The 20,559-nt window shown below is 37.5% G+C and overlaps 1 protein-coding gene across 3 annotated transcripts in view; it reads right to left on the minus strand.

Annotated features, from left to right (window-relative positions):
• The window catches only part of TRAPPC9 (trafficking protein particle complex subunit 9), a 440,568-nt gene that overhangs the window by 281,953 nt on the left and 138,056 nt on the right, over positions 1 to 20,559 (minus strand). For all 3 annotated transcript variants that reach the window (XM_021532475.3, XM_021532473.4, XM_077781898.2), the window contains 2 exons: positions 13,633 to 13,775; positions 4,073 to 4,183 (listed from right to left, as the gene is read on the minus strand). In XM_021532475.3, the coding sequence (XP_021388150.1) occupies positions 4,073 to 4,183; positions 13,633 to 13,775 (254 nt within the window). The remainder of the gene's footprint in view (positions 1 to 4,072; positions 4,184 to 13,632; positions 13,776 to 20,559) is intronic.

Consider the following 20,559-nt stretch of genomic DNA (forward strand, 5'->3'; position numbering starts at 1 on the left):
TAATTACCATACCTACGGTTTTTCAATAAATTCAGATCATTGCTAGTGGCAGCACTTTTTTGTTCACAGATATTAATATAATTCCCTCCAAGAGCTGTCTGCTATATTTTTCCATGTCAGAATAACCTGTTGATTACCTCGTTGCTGGGATAAACAAGTTCAGATTTCCCACTGATTACATTCAAAACAGTTTCACTTTGCTCACTGCAAAACTCCTCTAGCAGTGCAGATGACTGCTTCAAGAAACAGCTTTTTTCTTCCTCAAGAAACTGGAGACTCAGCTAGTCCAGAAAAAAATCTCTGGAGGCTGAGCTTTCCAATAGCAGACATGACAGAATTTGCTTCCTTCATCATCATGTGTCATATGTTCAACTGGAGAGGTGAACAAAACATGTTGATGCCACTGTGTGATATTTTAAATTAACTGAAGACATTGCCAACACCTCAGCATCACTCACTGCAGCCAGAACTTCCACAGAGTAACTTGGCTGACACCATTTCCTCAGGACAACAGGTCTCCAGTGTATTTCCCTGTGAATATTGAAGTTGTAAAAAAATTCCTGCAGGTGTAAAGCAGCAAAAATCAATTTGAGTTGGAATCTAGCTTTGCAATGAACCCTAAAATTATTTTCAGGAGTTCAACAAACAACTGTCCAAAACTCTTGCCCCTCTCTTTTCTTCAACCAACTCACAGGAGAGGGAGGACAAATCTCCTCTCTTTTCCTTCTTTACTCCAAAGAAATCTTGTTCTCTTGTCTCCTCATCATAATCTTGTGGGGAAAAAAGACCTCAGACTAAAACATGTCACTAATTGTCCCACAATGGGATACAAAAAAACATTTCAAGTCATGTGGAAAGCAGAGATGGGAATATGAAGTCTCTAATTAACATCTTGGGATACAGGGGAAATAAAAAGGCTGATCCTTTCATTTGTTTGTCTGCAAAACAAGCAGTGATGAAAGACAGAAAGATAAGTGAACAAAATAATCACTGAGCCCAAATTATCATTTCTGACTATAAAATGACAGGGAGCAAAATGTTTCTCTATCCTAAAATAGAGGGAGAAGAGTATCACTTCTCAGAAACACTGCTTATGTATATCTCCGAGAACAGCTACAATGCACACAGTAAATAATCAAAATTATTGGCTTATAAAGTACAGCAAATTGTAAGTTTTAGCTTTTCTGAAAGCTAAAATGATAATTTTCACTAGTCAGCAGAATAATCTTACTGTAGAAAAAGGCATCTATTTTCAGATAGTCTTTTAATGGCCTAAAGGACATATCTTTTCCTAAGTAGTACAATATCAGTTTTTCCAGTGCTATTGTAGCAGCTATTATTGCCCTGTCTCTAAGTTAATTGAAGCAAACTGCCTTTCAGACCTTAAAATAAAAATATTGTGCACTATTCTACACATTTGATCCATTTTACATGAATACAAATAAGACAGAGAACAGGAAAGGGTTGGAACACACCAAATAATGTGAACACTGCAAAATGGATCCCAGGTACTGCCCTTGATGGGCTCAGAAAGATTTGGCAATGCCAGCACTGATCTGCTGACAATCCCAGACTTGTTTTGGCATTTCTGTTTCTATTTCCTCACCCCTCCCATTGTCAGGACCATGGTCAATTGCACAACTGCATTATAAATCAAATATATTACTGAGTGTTCTAATAACTGCAGCACTCAGGAACTTCCATCAGCATTCCTCATTTTCCATGGGAGCAATGCAGGAATCCCCTGCAAATTCCCTCTCAGGAGGGAAAAAATTACATTCTACAGTGACCACTCTGTAATGTGAAGAAGAGAAGCAACACATCAAAATTTCCAAGTTATTTTACTTTCTAAACATCCCAATGGGAAGCAGAAGAGGCCAGAGTAAGCAGGATGCAGAATTATCCTTCCTTGTGGGTCTGGAGGCAGAGAATATGAAAACACTTACAGTCCCCAGCAATAACAAAAGGGACAATGAAAACAATTTCCTGCTGCCTCCACTCTGTCAGGATGGGAGATTTCAAAGTGAGGGTGATGAATGGAGACAGAGTAAATTACAAAAGGAAGAGAAAGTGACCAAAGCTGGCAAAAAGTCGTAATTTAAATAAAGGTGGAATGAGGCAAACATTAAAAATGAGGGGAGCATCAAAAAATGTACAGGGAAAATGAAAGAAATAATGAACTTGATTGAAAAACTTCTCTTGAAATATTAATCAGGTATTAATAACAATTGATATCCAAAGAAAAAAATTCCTAAAAGAAGACTCTAAAAGATGGATGTGTTGAAAAGCTTTGTATATTTGGGTTGTAAGCCTTGGTTCAAAAACAGATTCCAGGGAATTCTTGCCCCATGTTAAAAAGCAAAGATCTGGAGCCATTGCTTAAAAAGGGAAAAAAATTCTCCTTCTTTTTTTTTCTTTTATTTTTCCCCAAAGAGTAGCAAAAGCTTTTTCCTAGGAGTGGGAAGTTAATTTTAAAGCCCAGTGTATGTTTCACCTGCTTTTCTGCAGTAAATCTATTGGAATAAAAACTAAAACTTATAGCAACATAGGAGCCATATACACAGGTTTACAATGAAAAGAAATAGATAATAAATGAGTTTAGAAACAATAGAAAATGTGCAATTTCTAACCAACATGAAAAAGGTATTTGTCAATAAGAATAAAAATAACTTTAAAGGCTTAAATACCTGCAACACATATAAAATCTTATTTGATAAATGACTGTTTCAAAAGACTTATTGAAAGAGTTTATATCCATTGCAATGTAATGATTTAAGGATATTTAAATTTAGATTTAAATCCATAGGAAAAACAAAACTCAATCAAAGGGATGCAAAGAAATTTTATAACCTGATTCGTAGCATAATTTTTATATGTTATATATTGTCCCAAAAACTGGGAATGAAAAATTTCAAGGGGTTTGAAAACTACAAAAACAATGCAGAAAAACAAGAGGCATACAAATAAAATCATAAAACAATATAGATAGGAACAGTAATATTTTGGTGACTGTCTAGACTGCTTTTTAAAAAAGAAAAAAGACAATTCTTTCCAAACAAAAGGAAGAAGCAATGTATGTCACTGACGTTTTTGTCCATCGCTTGGTAAAGTAAAATTCAACCTGAGTTTGAGTCAACACGTTTCCACTTGGTTGTGCTTTGGGAGGCACCAAGGCAAAAAGCATTCCAAATGTACTGCTATTTTACCTATTCTGTAATTCTTTTTGACAGCTGCGTTCCTTGCAATTAACACGGTTTGACTTTGAACTTAATATTCATCCAGGGATTTGCAGACATGAAAACATCCCTCTTTAACCAAGTTTCTCAGCTGCAGCCTTAAAGAGTGCAGCACAACTCTCCCAGAGAAGAGAGCAGTGCAGGGAGCCCAAAAGCAAGAGTCCCTTTTCCACATTATCACCTTTCCAGGATGAAATTGGAATTCAGATGCAATGATCATCTGAAGGAGATTAACCAGGCAACCCTGGGCTACAGCCAGCAGCAGGAATCTGAGGCAGGTGTGTAATGGCAAATAATGGTTAATAATGAGCTGTACATCACTCTAGTAGGGTTGTAAGAATCAATACCCACAACAGTCTGCTTGATCTGAAATATATTTTCCCACAGAGACTGGAATTGCTTTTTCTTCAATTCTATTTTTCGTTCCTGTTGTTTTCTTTGTAGGAAAAGTGAGGAAATGGCTGGAGAACCAATGTAAAGAAAATTTAAAACTGGGAAAGGATAAGAAACTACTGAGGTCAGGTTTTAACATCAGGATTACATTCAGAGCACATGGAAATTACATTCAAACACTGTACAGAAGTTAAATGAGCTGTACACCTCAGTACCAGCTGCTTTGTATTTCATTATTTCCAGGATCACTACATGCAGAGCCCAAATAAACTTACTTGAGATATTGCTAAAACTTAGTGATGCACCTTCAAGAAAGAAAAACTTTTATGTTCTTTGACACATGTACAACATTTAAAAAGAACAACAGGCACCTAAATGTCATCAGATGTGTACAGAAAAATAACAGGGCTAAACCTGGGCCCTTTTGGCAGTGCAGCACTCACCGCTGACACTCCCCGGCGTGCAGAATTAAATCTTCATTGTTCCTGGCACTGATGGTCAACTCATGCTCTGAGGAATTGAAGACATCAAGAAGGAGGTGGCACTGCCGGGTGCTGTTCAGATGGAGGGGAAAAAAAAAAACAATTTCAGTGATGATATTATTGTATGTTTATCAAAATTACTGTTTATTCATGGATATAAATATATATACAAACAATACATGCATTCACATAGAGGTTTTATCTCCTCCTCCAATTGTAAGAGTATTCTTATCCTTCAAAAACAACCTTTTTAAAAATAGATACTTTTTTATTGGTAGAACTAAGCAGAAGGATACATCCTAAAGTGAAGCAATCCCATGACAATTCTGACCTGCACAGTATCAAACCCCACAGTATTTGTTCACCTTTCTATATTCTCACTTTGCAGCTTTCACATTTACTTCTGTGGAGAAAGCCACAGAGATTTTTCAGTTCTTTAAGCCTTCAGGTAAAAAAAAAAAAAAAAAAAAAAAAAAAAAAAAAAAAAAGTTGTATTATTTTAAATTACCTTGACATTATCTCTTTAAGACACAAATTTGCAAACAAAAATTTTAATTGGTTTAAGTTCATAATAAAGGAGAAATTCCATTTCCATGGCCTGTCCACAGAGCAAAACAAGCTGGCAATTGGAATACTTAATCTTAATTTCTCTGAGAGAGAGAAAACTCTTTCCCCCCTGTAAGACAGGCAAACACAGGCACTTCTCACAGAAAAACTGAATATTTTTTGGCTACTATTCTTCAAATCCAAATCGCCTCAGATACATTTGATAGAAATACACCAACTGCATTTCTGGTAACCTCAGAAAATAATAGTGATAAAGTTGCAGAATAGAAACCTTACTGCAATAGTGCATTCCAATAAACTTTTCAATTATAATTAATATTTTATAAACTATTTTAATTATGTTAATTGTAATAAAAATAATTTTCTAATTAATCTACTATTTAATAAAATGAAGTGCTAATATTTTCAGTAATTCTTTTATTCTAGTTAATATTCTGGAAAATTTTATTCTAATTTACAGCCTTTTCTTCCTTGTGAGAATAAGCAGAAATAGCAGCATTAATGATAAAAATATAATACACATGAAAATTTATTTGCACCAGGTATCAAAATGCCAAATCCTATCAGATACCTGCAACAACACTTTAGCAATCTAAATGAAATTCCAAACTTCCCAAGAGGCTGCTGAACAACCCAGAAATATCCCCAAAAGGGAAGAAAGAGGAATATTGGTGGGAGTTGTCAGAGCCATCCTTCAATGTGCATGAACAAGCTACAGTTGTGTGCCTGGGGCAACCAAGAATATTTATATTATTTATATTTATTTTATATGTATTGCATAGCAGTTTACAATTGAACTGAAAGCCATTCCAAAGGCAATTAAACTCAGAGCTACAAGAGTTTAAGACCTGTTCTACCGAGGCTGAGGTCACCAAGTGACAATAATGCCACCTGCAGCCAGGCCCTGCTGGACAAGCAAGCACTGCTGTGGTCAGGACCAGATCTCTAAGCAAAAATAAAAAAGCAAAAGTGGAGGTGGAGGCTTTTTTAATATATATTTTAAGAGATTTCTCTCTCTTTGTAAAACCCCAATGACTACTGAGTACAGAGGGGGATGCAGAGAGGCAGCTGAGTGCCTGAAGCAAGCATGTCAAAACTCAAGAATTCAGAACAAATAAGGAGACGTGGCTCTTGTTAGAAAATTCCTTCCTCGGAACTCACAGGAAAGAAATAACTGGAAGGGCAGTGCTTGAGTCAGGTACCAGGAAGGAATGGAAAAGAAAAGGGGGAACAGCTTTTATCACCTTCTCCCTCATCTTTGGCAGAGTGGGACGAGACCTGTGAAGTCTCAGACGACCTCTGCATCTCCAGCAGATACAACGTGATGGTCTGCAAGAGCAACTTCCAGTGTAGATTAGTTTTAACAACTTAATATGGAAGGAATTTGTTATTTCTGCCACAGCAAACCCAAACAAAAAACATTCAAGCCTGCTGCAAAATCTTCTGGCAGTAGAAGCAAAGTTTTGCAAATAAAACAATTCATGCCACAAAGGACTTACACAAGCAGCTGCCCTTCAGGACTAAACAACATTGATTTTAAAAATTCCTAAATATGAATTCTTGAAAATTATTCATCACCACGACATTTATTTCCTCCTCTTCCAACACTACACGACATAGACACATAGGAAATTTTAAAGTTTATTCTCAAGGGAAATCTTTAGGTAAAAAAATAGAAAACTTTCAAGTTACAGAATTATTACAGTATCTTGAAAACTTAGAAGAATTCAGATAATAGTGTGAAAGAACTGAAAGTAACATTAAGACTGTAGAAAAGGTAGCACTAGATCTTCAGAATAAATACAGGAGAGAATCAAAGAGACTATTACAGCAATGAAAACCAAACACAATTAAAGGTTTGTTGTTTTATTTTTTTTAATTCAAATAGGAAGCTTCAAACAGAAGCTGCATCCAAGTAAGGAAAACAAGAAAGCATAAGCTCTGGCAAATCAGATATAATGCCAAAAAAAAGTTAAAAAAAAAAAAAAAAAAAACCAAAAAAAAAAAGAAGAAAAGAACCCCTGAAGTTGTTAAAAGAACAATTTGATGAAGATCTGAGAACCAGCAGGAAGGTTTTTTTTTTCTTTAACATTCTTTAACATTCTGCAATCAGTAGGATTGTGTAGAACTCAGGATGCTGAGTTACGAAAGTTCCAGGAAACCAAAGAATTAACAAGAAAGCCAAAAATTATTATCAATTTTCCCTCCAGCAGAACATATAGAAGGCCATCCTATGCACAACAGGAATTAAAGAACCTATTTCAGTGTCAGTAAAGATTTGAGAGGCAAATAACATTTATGCAACTGTGATAAAGGAACTCCAGTAAGATTTTGCTGAACTCCTATATTTAAGTGCAGCCAGAAATAGTTGCTTAAACCAAGCTCTTTACCAGAAAATATCAAACATTAAATTGTTTTAAGGATTTTAAAGCAATTCACCAAATCTTAGACCACTAGAGCTGACCTCAACACTATGTAAATCAGGTTTTTTTTAAGTCTGACAGTTTACAAAAAACCCTTAAAACACTCAAAATAATAAATGGATCTAAAGTTGATTACATGATATACCATAACGGCACACTGACACATTTGGCAGAGAAACACCAGTCATAAGCCATGGATTTCTGGAACTGGGAAAGACTTGCCCATATATACACAATTTATACTCCCTTCCCCAAACTGTCCACCACCATGCAATAGTTTACTCTAAATATTTAATTGGTGGAGGAGGGTGGATTTTGAGTCCTCTAAATTTGGTTAAATAGGTGTTAGTCACCATTCATCCCAGAGAAGGCAGAGAACCCCACCCCTCACATTTCACACATTCTGAAGGGTCACCAGTGGCTCCCTGTTCTTTTTTAGGGGTCATTTCATTGTTACCAGCTCCTTTTGAAGGTTTGGGATGAACACATGCAGAATAAATCCCTTTCTGTTCAGGTGGGGTGGGTTTGTGGTTTAGGATGGTGTCAGACACACAACATGAAACCATCACCAGCTGTGCTGGACCATGAACAGACACCAGGATACAGAACAAAAGTTCATGAAAGGGTTTGACTCTTCTTCCCATCTAATGGGAAGTAAGTCTGGTCCAATAAACTCAGCCTACCAAAATATCACAGCACACAAACATTCTTCCATTTTGATCATCTTCCTGATTTGTTCATGATGCTTGCTTTTGAAAAATCTTCCATACATGTCATGTTCAAGGTTTTCTTTGACAAGTGACACAAAATTGCAGAAGGTTGTAGACATAAAAACTAGAATTTGAAGGAGATCTTTTCAGTAGATTGATTTACCATTTGAACATCTCAGAAATACAAGTTTAATCAATGCTGACATCAAAAAACAATTAAGAAAATTTTTTAATTGAAAATTGAGTTAACAGTGTCTTAGATTTCTAGTGCATAAATGAATTTCTGTTATCATCTACTGTAGAACTGAGAACACAGCACAAGCAAGAGTTAGCAGCACAATGAATCATGCTGTATTTTTAAAATCTTACAATGCCAGTTATGGTTCCAAAAACAGTCACAAAACTAGGGCCATGGGAACTTCAGGCAAGTGACAATGACATTGTGATCTAAAAATCTCTTTCAGGAGGATTGTGATTACTTGAAATGACAGCTGAGGATATTCTTCAGTAACACTAAATACAGAATTAAACCCCAAATGCAGCTGCAACGATGGCTCACTTCAGTGAACAATCTCTGCAGTTCTGTCTCCAGCTTAGTTTAAAAGTCACTTTAAACAAGAAATTCTCAGGAAGGTTGGCAAGTTTTCTGCATCCTGACTCATCTCTATTTCCCATCAACAGAAATCATGGAGTATTTTCATATCCACTTATTTTTTTTTTCTTTGAACATCCATTGCTGCACAGAATGGGACAGACAGGGAAGAGAAGCTTTGGCTCTGGTGACAAGGGTGTGACAGATGACAACCCTGTCCTCCAAAATCCACTGACCAACACAAAGAGCAGCACAGCAGAACAACCATCCACACCACCTTTGTTGATGCTCTTGTGTCTTCAGTAGGGTCTCTTTAATTTCATTTTTAATCAATCATCTAAAAATTGAGTTCTCAGTACTAACTTCAGATGATTAAGTCAGTTTCTCCACCTTACTGGCAAAAGGTCTTTTCACAAATTCCAAGAAGCGTCCTCATCTGACTTCTCCCAGTTGGAAACCTTTTCACTTTTGCTAAATATTCCCAGCACATCTATAAATATTTGCAGATTTATGTTCTGACATCTTCATGTGTCAAACCATAGATATTTAACATCTGGATCTCAAAAATCAATTCTCTCAATCTGCAAGCTACTTTCTGCTGCTCTTTCATGAACCCACTGCAATGTTACACCATTAGCAGAAGTTAAATACCTCTGATTACCAAGATAATTTAACTATTGGATGTAACCTCCCACATGTCATGAGCTAGCACTCAGTAGACTCTATATTGAGCTCAATGGTATATAAATAAGGAATATATTTTAGAATGACATCCACTCCTGAGAACATTAATATAAATCCATTGCTTGACAGATTTTCCTAATGATTTGTCAGTTTAATTGCACCAAATGAGAGCTTTATTTCTTTATTTAGTTGAATTTGCCTGGTTCCCAATTTGACTGACTTTTATTATTAATATTTTTCATTAACAAAACAGTGACTTTAATACTAATTATTTTCTCCATGTAAAAACATCAGATCAATTTAAGCAGGTCACATCTCAGTCCTCCTGCAAACCAAACACCCTGCTCCTCAAGCACCCAAACAAGAGAGGTTTTCCTCCACCTTTCAAAGCTCGATGACATTTTGAACACCAAAATACTGAGAAAGAGAAGACCATAAGCAGCTGCCTATCAGTAGGTGACTGATTCTCATTCTGAATGTAGCAAATGTGAACATTTAATTTAAAAAATCTGACTATATAAAATCAACAAGGGTTTCAGAAACTGGTACATAACTTCTTATCATACACCAAAAAAGTCTGTTAGAGCACAGCCGACGAAACAATGCTATTTAGTCTTTCCCTTGTATAATTTGTAAATATATAATAATCAGGATTTCTGAGCCCTGGTATGGAATTAATTCACGTGGTAAGGCAATGACAGGAGACAATTAGGACAATTGTACTACATAGATGCATCTGCATTTTATGGTATGTAAGTGGTTAAACAAGTAGATCCCTGAAACCCTTCAAGATTTCATTGAGCTGCAGGACAGAGTAGGAGAACTTTCAACATTAATTCCTTATCCCTTATACCCCATTCCAGGGCATTCCTGATGATGCTCCTGGGACAGTCCCCTCCCTGCACACACCAGCAAGCAGAGCCAAGGATCACAGGGAACATTTCCCAGCACAAGGCTGCTCTGCCAGCCCCTTTGGGTGCAGGCAGGTGAGGGACCATGGGGTGACACCCAGGGAAGGACCTGGGAGCAGATGAGGAGTTCTTCAGGGATGTTCTGTCAGTTCTTTACTGCCAGAACATGCTCTGTCCCAACAGCAGGGCTGAGATCTGAACCAGAATTGTGGGTTGGAAGAGCAGAGATCTGAGCCAGAATTGGGTGTGGGCAGAGCAGAGATCAGAACCAGAATTAAAAATGGGCAGAGCAGAGATCTGAGCCAGAATTGGGTGTGGGCAGAGCAGAGATCAGAACCAGAATTAAAAATGGACAGAGCAGAGCTCTGAGCCAGACCAGGAGCAGATTAGGCACTGCAGCGTGGCAAGGGCTGCATCCACCCCATCTCAACCCCACAGAGCAGCACAGCCAAAGGTTAAAAGGATCTGTTGTCATGACTAAACAACTGAAGATATATTTGAGATGTGGTTAATGAAGCTTCTCCCCATGAGGCAGGAACTTGTGCATGAGGGGAAGATATAATTTTGCTTAGATATTTAAAAAAAACAAAAGCCAAGCCCAAATCCCCAGTTGCTTCAGTGATATTTCCCATGCATTTCTGCTCCAGCAGCTAAATAGAAGAAATACCAATTAAGTTTGGAAGACTTCTATATAAACCATAATCTTTATGTTACAATGGGGGGTGAAGTGTTTTCATTAACATTTTTCCTGAGATTTTTCCAGTAAAGGCCTAAGGGAAGAATCAATGCTCAAAGTTTTTTTAGTTTGCTTTGACTTTTTAAGCCCAGGAGTTAGTAAGCTGTTTCTTACTTTTGTGGAGGCAAAAAAAATAGAAATAATAAAATAGAAATAATAAAATGAAAAAGAAAAGGAAAAAAATTAGATAATGAAAGCAATGCTAACTTCCATTCTGAAATGACAGCTAAGGAGGCAAATTATAAAATAAAATTTCTTGTAATGACTAAACCAAAATAGCTCAGCACCTCAGACAGTACTTAAGCAATGAAGTCTTAGTGGTAAACCAAAAGGAAATCAGATGTGAGTTTTTACCAGAGCAAGCAAAAGTAAAAAAACCCAAACTTTTAATTCGCTGTCACTTTGTCTCAGATATTGGCAGAGATTATCAACAGTAAAAACCCAAATTTTGTTTCCTCTAATGATGAACAGTTATCCTCAGCAAATTGGGATACACATTTCCGCCATTTTTCATTCTAAATTATAATATCAAATGCCATGACTTCTCCTGATGGAGAACCTGCACAGGGATGCACAAGAGCAATACAGATCACTAAAGCCAAACACATGGTACAAGCAGTAAGAGGTAAGAACACAAAATCCATTAATGACTTAGCAAACAATATATACCTAAAGTAACACCCAAAATGAAAAAAAAAAGCTTTTTGACAGGTCTGGCAAGAAAACATTTCTAAGAGAAATGTAAATATTACTGCCTTTTTCTCCAACTCAGTAAAGGTTTTAGGCACCCTTAAAAGCAGCCACATCTTTAACTAAATCTCCAATCATCAAACCACTGAAAGTTTCCACGGACTTAACTGATCAGAGTGGTGAACAGGCAAAGGATGAAGCAAACACACACAAGGTGAGCTGAATTGGAGCCACTGAATACAGCACCAGCTGCCACATGACCTGGGAAGCTGTGCCCTGCAAACACAGAAACTCTGCCTTTGAATTAGCACCTCCATCTCTGTGTCAGGATTTCAAGATTAAATGCTTGCCCCACATCATGAATTCCAGATTGACAAGGCAGGAGTGGGATAACCTTGGCCTGCACAAAACACAGCTGGGAAAGCCAAGCACAAAAAGCCAAAATCCCAACAAGGGAGAGTCAAATAAAAGCATCAGGTTGCATTTGAATCTTTTATGGAAGGTTTGCAGCTTCACCCCCAGTCCACCCTGTAAGGAATTGCTGTGAACCACATAGCAGTCTGTCCACTAAAAATATACATTTTGAGAGTATGGAGAGCTTTTTTGAAACTAAATGGAGGGAACTAGGAATTCAAATAATAAATGAAATCTAGTTATTTTAACCTCTATAATGAGTCTTTTTGAAAACTATCTTTAGCTGATGCTGTGGTACTTCCAGGTTGTTCAAGAGAGATCACTTATTCAATCTTTAAAACCTTTCAAAGGCTGAAGAATATGCCATTGCAGGGATGAAACTGAACATCATTAAAAAGGGGCCCAGAATTTTGCAAACAGTTGTTCTGAATACTGTGTTCTGCCTTTGCCAAACAGCATCAGATTTGCTTTACTTGAGCAATTCCTAGAATAATAAAAACATGTTATGCTACACTTTCAAGCAGCAAAATGCTCAAGAAACTTGCTTATTGATAGAACCATATGGTTTCATAAAAGCTGGACACAAATGACTCATTAAAAATAATCTTGTCTCATTTTTGAACATTTTCTTAAAAAAACTATTGCAGTGTTTCAGTATCTTTGCCGAACCTAAAACTCCCTTGCTAACTGCAAAGGTCATTATTTGCTGTATCCCCTGTGGAGAAGAACAGAATCCCATCCCTCTTGGCATTAAAAGCTCCACTCCCTTGTCAGTCATCTTCCCTTCAGCAGGAGCAGAAGTTGCTTTAAACATATGTTTTAGCAAAAATCCTATCTTATCACTCTTCTTGCTCTAGACTCTCCAACTTTCCTTCATGTTCAAGCCTAAAACTTTCCTTTATGCTTTTTTTCTTCTGCTCACAGCCCTGATTTTCAGGCTATGTTGCTGCCACAGGCTGTCCATCCATCTTTGGACATTTCTGCCATGGTGTGATACTAGTGACTCAATTCTTTCCTTTGAAAATTAAATCTTCACCCACTATCTCCTAGACTGGCATTTCCTTCTTGCCCATCTTTAAATTTCTGAAGTCTGTCATGAAAGGGTCCCAGGCCCAGCAGGAATCTCTTGGAACAATTAAGTTCCCTCTCAACTATTATTATTATTGGTGTTGCATACGTAACTGCACTGAAATAATCTCAGAATTTAATCAAACCAAATTCTTGTTCCCACTGTGCAATAATCCTACTAATTATTAAAATAGATGCATTCAGTGGCTGATAAATCTTATGCAAACAGATTTTGATTATCACAGCATTTGACCACCATCAAGTGTTGCCTTGATTTTAAAATTCACTAAGACATGTGAAACTACTCTGCAGTTTACAAGAGAAAACAAACACCAAACGAGAGTCTGGTCACAATTTATTTGTAACATCATTCACATGTGCATTTTCAGTAAGATTCTGTTACAAAAACCCAAACTCTGTACTACACAACACACCACAACTGCTAAGAGATATAGAAAAAATATCACCACGTTGTACAATAAACATGAGATTTCCAGTCTCTGCTAAAACACATCATCATGAGAAAACATCTGAACCTCAGAAGCTGCTGAATGCACCTGAATTGCTTCAATAAGCTCCTAAATAAGCAATTTAGAAAATGTCTTCAAATTATTCTTTACCTACATGATTCTGATGATATTAAAAATGTTTCCAATGTGGTCTTTAAGTTGTATTCAATAGGACAGAGACAATGAGTGAGATCTCCAGAGTCAGGGTGAGGCTCACCTTGTTGCTGGCAGGGTACTGATGCGAGTGAAGAAAACAGAGGGCTCCACCTCCACGTGGAGGCCCAGGGCAAGGTTCCTGTAGTATCCTTCAGCATGTCCTGGTCCACCAGAGTACTTGAAATTCATAATGGCTTCCAGTGTCTAGAGGAATAAAAGTCAATTCCTTGTTAGCTATTTTTCACTACTGTGCATTTCACAAGTTCAATTAAATTAGGCCACAGAAGTGATTTGCAAATTTGCTTTCCTAACCCATCCATTCTGTTATCTCAGTAAAAAAGGCAATCTAACAAATAACTGCAGCTTAGGCAAACAGTTGCCTAATCCTTTTGAAAACTAAAGAGTGCATCACAAAGTCAGCTAGACTTCCCTTTATATAACTCCTCTCCATATCACATTCAACATCAAAAAAATAAAAAAAAGATGCTTAAAAGAGTTAGGGTTTATTAAATGCTGCACTCCTTCATACTCTTGAAAAATATTCACCACTTCACTATCTAATCAAATAGAAAAGCTTCAAAGTTTGGGGGCAGATAAAGATTATACAAAGCTAAAAGAATCTGGCCTCTCAACAAGTCACTGAAAACTTACTCTCGTGTCCATGAACTAACTGCATGCATCTTGTCTTTGTGTTCATTTTATAGGAAATGGCTGGTTAATAAATATTAAAAATGAGGATGATTCTCTAGCAGGAGCCCTCTGCACTCAAATTGCTCTCAGCAGCACTGAGCCTTTACTTTTGTGAGGAAATTTGGGGCTTTGTGTCTTTCCCCTCAATGAACAGCACAGGAGCAGCTTCCCAGCACTGTCCCCACGTCATCCTCATGTCCAAGCTCAGACCAACCCTTTGATTGATCCAAAGAGATTATTCACCACCTCCTCTTTCATTATGTTCCTGAAATATGATTTGCTGGAAGCAAGGTGAGAATTTGGGAAATGTCACTGGAGTTGTTTTTTATTTCCTCCCTTTTTATTCTGGTCCTCGGGCAGCTGCTACTGCCACGCCTCCGAGCAAGGACAGAGGCAGTGCCAGCCCTCCAGCCTGAGATGGGCAGCACATATTATGCTGAAGCCTCTATCTGGGAGGACAGACACTTCTTAAAAGGCTTTAGAAACAACACCAATTTTGTCTTTGTTTGGCTTTTAGCTCATTCTTTATTAAAAAAGGCAAAAAATGCCAAACCTCAAGTCAACAACTTATCCAGGAAAGGAAATCTATTTGTCAGACACCATCAAGCCTCAGAAAGGTAAAAGCACTCTGCCTTTCAACTGAAGATTCACAAAAAAATTTATGAGACTTGTTATTTTTTATCATGAGCTCTAAGGAACAATCTAAAGATTTTCAAACTTACAAAAAACTCAATTTCTGTTTGATATCATTGTGTTTATAAGTCTGGCAGAAGGAAAAGAAACCGAGAGAGAATAATCTTCTTAAAATAACCACATTCAGTGATTTAAAGAATACCAAAATCAAGAGTTTAATGTTCTGTTGCATGTGTGCACTTAATTGTTCTGTCTATTTCCAACTCGCTTTTAAGTGGAATAATTTTAATTCTTAATTTAGTTTCATTAAAATTCATGAGAGTCACCTTACAATACAAATAAAACCCTTCACTGGGCACTCTGGACATACCCATCTACTCTGTTTATGTCAATTCATAATTTGTACTTAATGAACTCAAGTTTATGTTATGTCAGCAGAGCTAATCAATATTAAACACAAAAATATAGAAGCACAAACCCATACACAACATATTTCATCCTAATTAACCAGCTGGACTATTTCATAAAAATCAGAGCCAGGCTCTGTAAGTACAGGGATCTGACACTGCTTATGTTGTAATGTGAGAATGGACTTCTATTTCAATTAGGGCATGGTGAAAACACTGTGCATGTTCTGCATTATTGCTGCAATGCTCACAGAGTCCTGCTGGGAAAAGCTCCATGGTTCGTTCTACAGAGGACCATGGAAAAAAGCTGCTTTAGCAGGACCAGCCCTATGTCATTACAGGTAAACACTCAACAGATTTCAGCTTGAAATGTCACAGAGCATCACTATTCCAGATTCAAACTCCTTTCCATCCTAGACTAAGTGAAAAACCTCCAGAAAAAAAGCTAAAACTACAACCATTATGTGCCACTGATGAGCAGGAGAATTTAAGGGCACCATCATAATTTTGGTCCCTTGTTCCTCCCTGCAGTGAGGAATTTCTGGGGAAAATCCTGCTGCTGATGCTGTGTCTCCTGCAATCCCACTGGAGAGAACAGGGAGAAGGAAACTCAACCATCTTCTGTTAATCCAGGCAGCAGCAGGACATCCCTTCTCACCCAAAATGTAAGATCTAACTGGGCACAGTAAACACTGAGGAGACAAGAGATTCTGACAGCTGCAGAGCTGTCAAACCTCTGTTCTTTCTCTGGCCATGATGATTTGCAGGAGTCTATGAATGTGCATGTGCACACAAAGAAAATCATCAGACAGGCTTTACATCAGGACTGTAGATGGATCTGTAGGGGAGGAGCATGACTGAAGGAAATAATTTTTTTTAAGGAGCCTTCAGGTTGTTAGAGAAAGTTTCATTGCTTATGATTTATGTAATATGAAGAGAAAAAATATTTCAAAAACCCCACAACAACAACAAAATTCAATCTCCTTTAAAACCTCAAAAATTACTTAATCTATAACATGAAAGATTTGTCATCTCTATGATAGAACAAAAAATAAATCCTACTTTCATACACCTACAAATCTAAAATAATTGACCACTCTCTCCCACAGCATCTGCAGAGAATGGTCCAAATACTAGAGCCCCCAATTTAAATAATGTTATACCCTGACTCCTTGTGAAACCTACAGAAATCACATCCTGTGCTGCAGATTCTCTTCATCCTTACAAATCCCAATATCATCACTTAGATTTCTCCAAATTGCATCACTGCAGACTGAAAATGAGATGGCAAGGTATCCCTGGGAATGTCATTCTGCCAGCAGATGATCCATAAAAAACAAAGGGAAGGAAGGAGGGAGCACACCAGGCTCTGAGGGCAGGCAGGAAAAGAAGCCTATTGTTAACTATTGAACACATCTGAAATTCAGAAACCTGGGGACTTTGGGGGATTCTTGTTCTTAAGGCAGAGCTCCATTCTGGAAACTCAACAGTAAATATTTACTGTGATAGCTTTTGCTTGATAATTTTTTTATGATTTCATTGGTCCTTCTTCTATTGATGAAGAAAAGGAAACAAAAATGTTTCTGCATCGAAGTTCCAAATGAGAGATTCTTATCCAACAGCACCCACTATCAATGACACCTACCAGAAATACTCTGCAGATAAACTATCAAAAATTGCTGGTTTGGTTTTTCATGCATTTTTTTTCCCTCAAAGTATTTTCAGCATAGAGCTGGCACCAGTTTGTTCTCTCATAATAAAATTTAAAGCACAGTTAGAAAGGAACTGAGGTTTGATGCCACAAATACAAAGTAAACCATTGGGCACTAAAGTTTCTTCACTCACTGGCAACATTCAGCACCCACCTGCCAAAACCTCCGTGGTGACTCTGAGCAGAAACACCTCAAATACTGATTTTCAATTGCCAATTCAATTGCAATCCACAGCTCAGAGCAAGTATTTCTACTGAACTACTACCACAGTACTTCCTCCACAAAAACAGAGGGTCAAATCTAAAGAGATTTTCCACCTAATTCAATAGATTATTGCTGCTCATGCAGAAGTTGGAATGTTACTGAGCACAGAAAACCCCAAAACAGGCAATGACAAAAGAAATTGAGAAATGAATGGAGGAAAAGCTGTGTGAAGGGCATTTCTTGTGCTGCCAAGTGAAATAATGGTGCTCAGTCCTTTCTCTCTGCATGTTCTCAACTGAGGGATGGTTGACTGAATACCACACTCAAGAAAATTTGCCACCCAAAGAAGTGCTCAAAATTCTGTGTGGCAAATAACACCATTTTAGCTCAAGAATTTTCTTAGGCCAAGAGCATGTTAAGGAAGTATAAATCAAGGATAGAAGGGCCCACCTGCAGAGATGCAATCATTATATGCCCTATGTAAAGGAAAATAAAACTTCCACAGAAGAACACAAAGCTTCATCATAATTTGTGAGCAAGGCTCACATACACTGTGCTTTCAGGTCCTCTCTAAATTCCCTTAGTATAGTAAAAATGACACTAAGAAGATATCAGTACTTAATAGAAGATGAAATGTCAGTGCTACAGGCAACTTGCTCCCAAGGAACTGCAGATGCTGACTGCAATGACTGAAGAAATACCAGACTGTAGCACTACAGACTCCTCCTTAAATCCACAACATTTAAAAACTAAAAACTAAGGGGGAAAAAAATAGCATGAAGACCAGACTGAAAAATATACAAATTCATAACATAATCTTTCCATTTTAGCTTCTGAATGGCTTCTAGAATACAATTCTCATTAACGAGTATAACTTCTTATGCAATTAGGGCTTGAAATTTGAAAAATAATTTATTCTAGGTGTGTAACCTTCCAATACACCTTCCTTTGGAAAAGGAAAAAAATACAGATTACTTGCCCAACTGTAAATACAATTTATTCCCAAATCCTATCCTGGCTCCTGATCTGCTTCTCACCCAGATTACCATTAGCAGCACTGGCTCCACACATTTCTGAGTATTCAGCCATTTTTTCTGATTTTAGCCCATTTTCTCACCTATTGCCTTGTGTTTTCTGGTTTGGGCGTGGGTTTTTTTTCCTTAAACTTACTATAAACCCCAGTTTTGTTAAGTTCTCTCTGCCTCCCTCCCTCATTCCTCTTCTCTGACAATTCCACTCTCATTTTCAACTCTGACCAACAATCAGTAAAATCCTCATCAGTAAAAAAAAGACAAAAATGTGCTACTTCATCAGTTCCATCTCACAAAAGGCACCAGAGGATCTGTCTCAACAAAATGAATTTCTCCATTTCTTCTACTGGGTGGAATGCTGAAAATCTTTAAAGGGCTTTGTGTAAATAAACCATGGATCAGGAATTTCAGCTGCCGAGCTGTAACTAATTAAACGATCTGGCAGTAACAAGGAGAAAGTGAGTTTCTCCAGTTAACCACACTCTTTTCAAGGGCAGCAGGTGAGCCTGGCAATGCCCAAGCTCCTGACAACAGCAGAGATGTCCCCAAAAATGTGGAGCACTGGACCAACCTCAAAAGGTCCAGTCCTGCATGCTGCAAGCTTTGAATGCAAGCACGTGGGAAATGCTGGTCCAGGAACACGCTGCAGACACAAATACAGGGCATGGGACACAGCTGAATCTTTTTTATTTTAAGGAAAAGGCCAAAAAGTGAGTATTGGGAAGGAAATGGAGATGTCTAAATAGCTGAAACCAAGGAAGATGAGACTCAAATACATCAAGCTTCCACTTTGTAGCAATTTGTGAACACAAGGGCTGTGTCTATATTGAGCACTGAGCTCCTGGCATTTGGAAATGCACACAGCTCTGCCTGTGTATTCATCTGGCTATCAAAATTAATAGAGATTAGCACTTTCTTGAGCTTTATTTGCAAAAGAATTCCTGACATTTTTGCTTCTTCCTTTCATCACTGAATCTACAGCTCACGGTTCCACATGGTAACCTGACAAAGAAAAAAGTCTGTATAAAAAAAAAAAGAGGCTTAAAGGATGATTTTGTGTAAAAAGAATGAAGCTTAATAGCAGTGTTGGGAGAAGCAAGTGGTGCCTCTATGTCCATGGGCTGAATATCCTCCTGCCCACTTGTTCTCAGGAGGATAAAAGGAAGAAAAAAAAAAAACAAAAACAAAAAAAAAACAACACTCCCACACTGCTAAAGAGATAAAACAGAGACACTTCTGGTTAGCTTCGAATTCTGTAATTCTCCTTGGGAGGACAAAACTCTCCAATCTAATAGGAAAAAAAAATATGCCACTTAAATTTTTATCCTCAAGAAATGTTATCCTCAAAACTTCTTCCCTGCAGGAATTCACAGCATTCCCTTGCACTCAGACCTTCCTTTACTTAAAATGCTGCTATTAAAAAGACATTTGGGAGGAGAAGTGGAGTTCAGCAGCTGCTATGAGGACAGCATCAAGACTTTACACCCCACAAGAGTTAATTCAAGATGAGTATTGTTTCAAAATTGAAAACAAATTGTTTCTCTGTAATGTCTTTAGTGTCTGGCACAATATTAGGCTGCCCAAGAAAGGTCCATATTTAGAAATGAAGATAAGGATTTGAACGCACCAACAAATTTTTCTGCCTGTAGAAAACACTACCTCATTATTATTAAAAAAATATCTATGATAAATTGAATTTTTACTTGAAAATGATTGGTGGGATGAAGTACAAAGCAATATCACAGAATTATAGATTCACTAAGGTTGTAAAAGACTTCCAAGATCATCAAGTCCAACCATTGACTTAGAATAGGCAGGAAGAGATGCATTTGCTTTGCAGAAAGAGATTTATTCATTGCACTCTCACTGGACAGTAGCAGTCTCTTCACTCATGGCTAATCTTTCTGATACACAAAATGTCCTTCAAGCTTTTTGCATTTTCATAGATGATTTGACTGTCCTCTTATTTTTTTTTTCTTTTTTGCTAAAACATATATCCTATGTTTTAAAGAGAAATTAAGCACCCAAGAAAGGGCAGAAATCACCTATACTTTTGTCTGCATTCCAATCCTAAAGCAAATCTGAATCCACTGGAGTACTTCACTGATCAAGGTAAAATTCCTAGTTTTGCCCAAGTAAGAAAAGGAGACTCTCCCTGTAGATATTGTTCCTTAGAGCACCGAACAGAGCAGTAATTGATAGCAGGAGCCCTGAGACATGCATTATAAAAAGGACATGCATATGTAATGATCTTGTAGTGCATATGTAATAATCCTCCTGGACCCAACTGCAGCACACACTCTCCATGCTA

The sequence above is a fragment of the Lonchura striata genome, chromosome 2, assembly GCF_050655825.1.
Source record: "Lonchura striata isolate lonStrDom1 chromosome 2, ASM5065582v1, whole genome shotgun sequence".
In the NCBI taxonomy this organism is placed as follows: domain Eukaryota; kingdom Metazoa; phylum Chordata; class Aves; order Passeriformes; family Estrildidae; genus Lonchura; species Lonchura striata.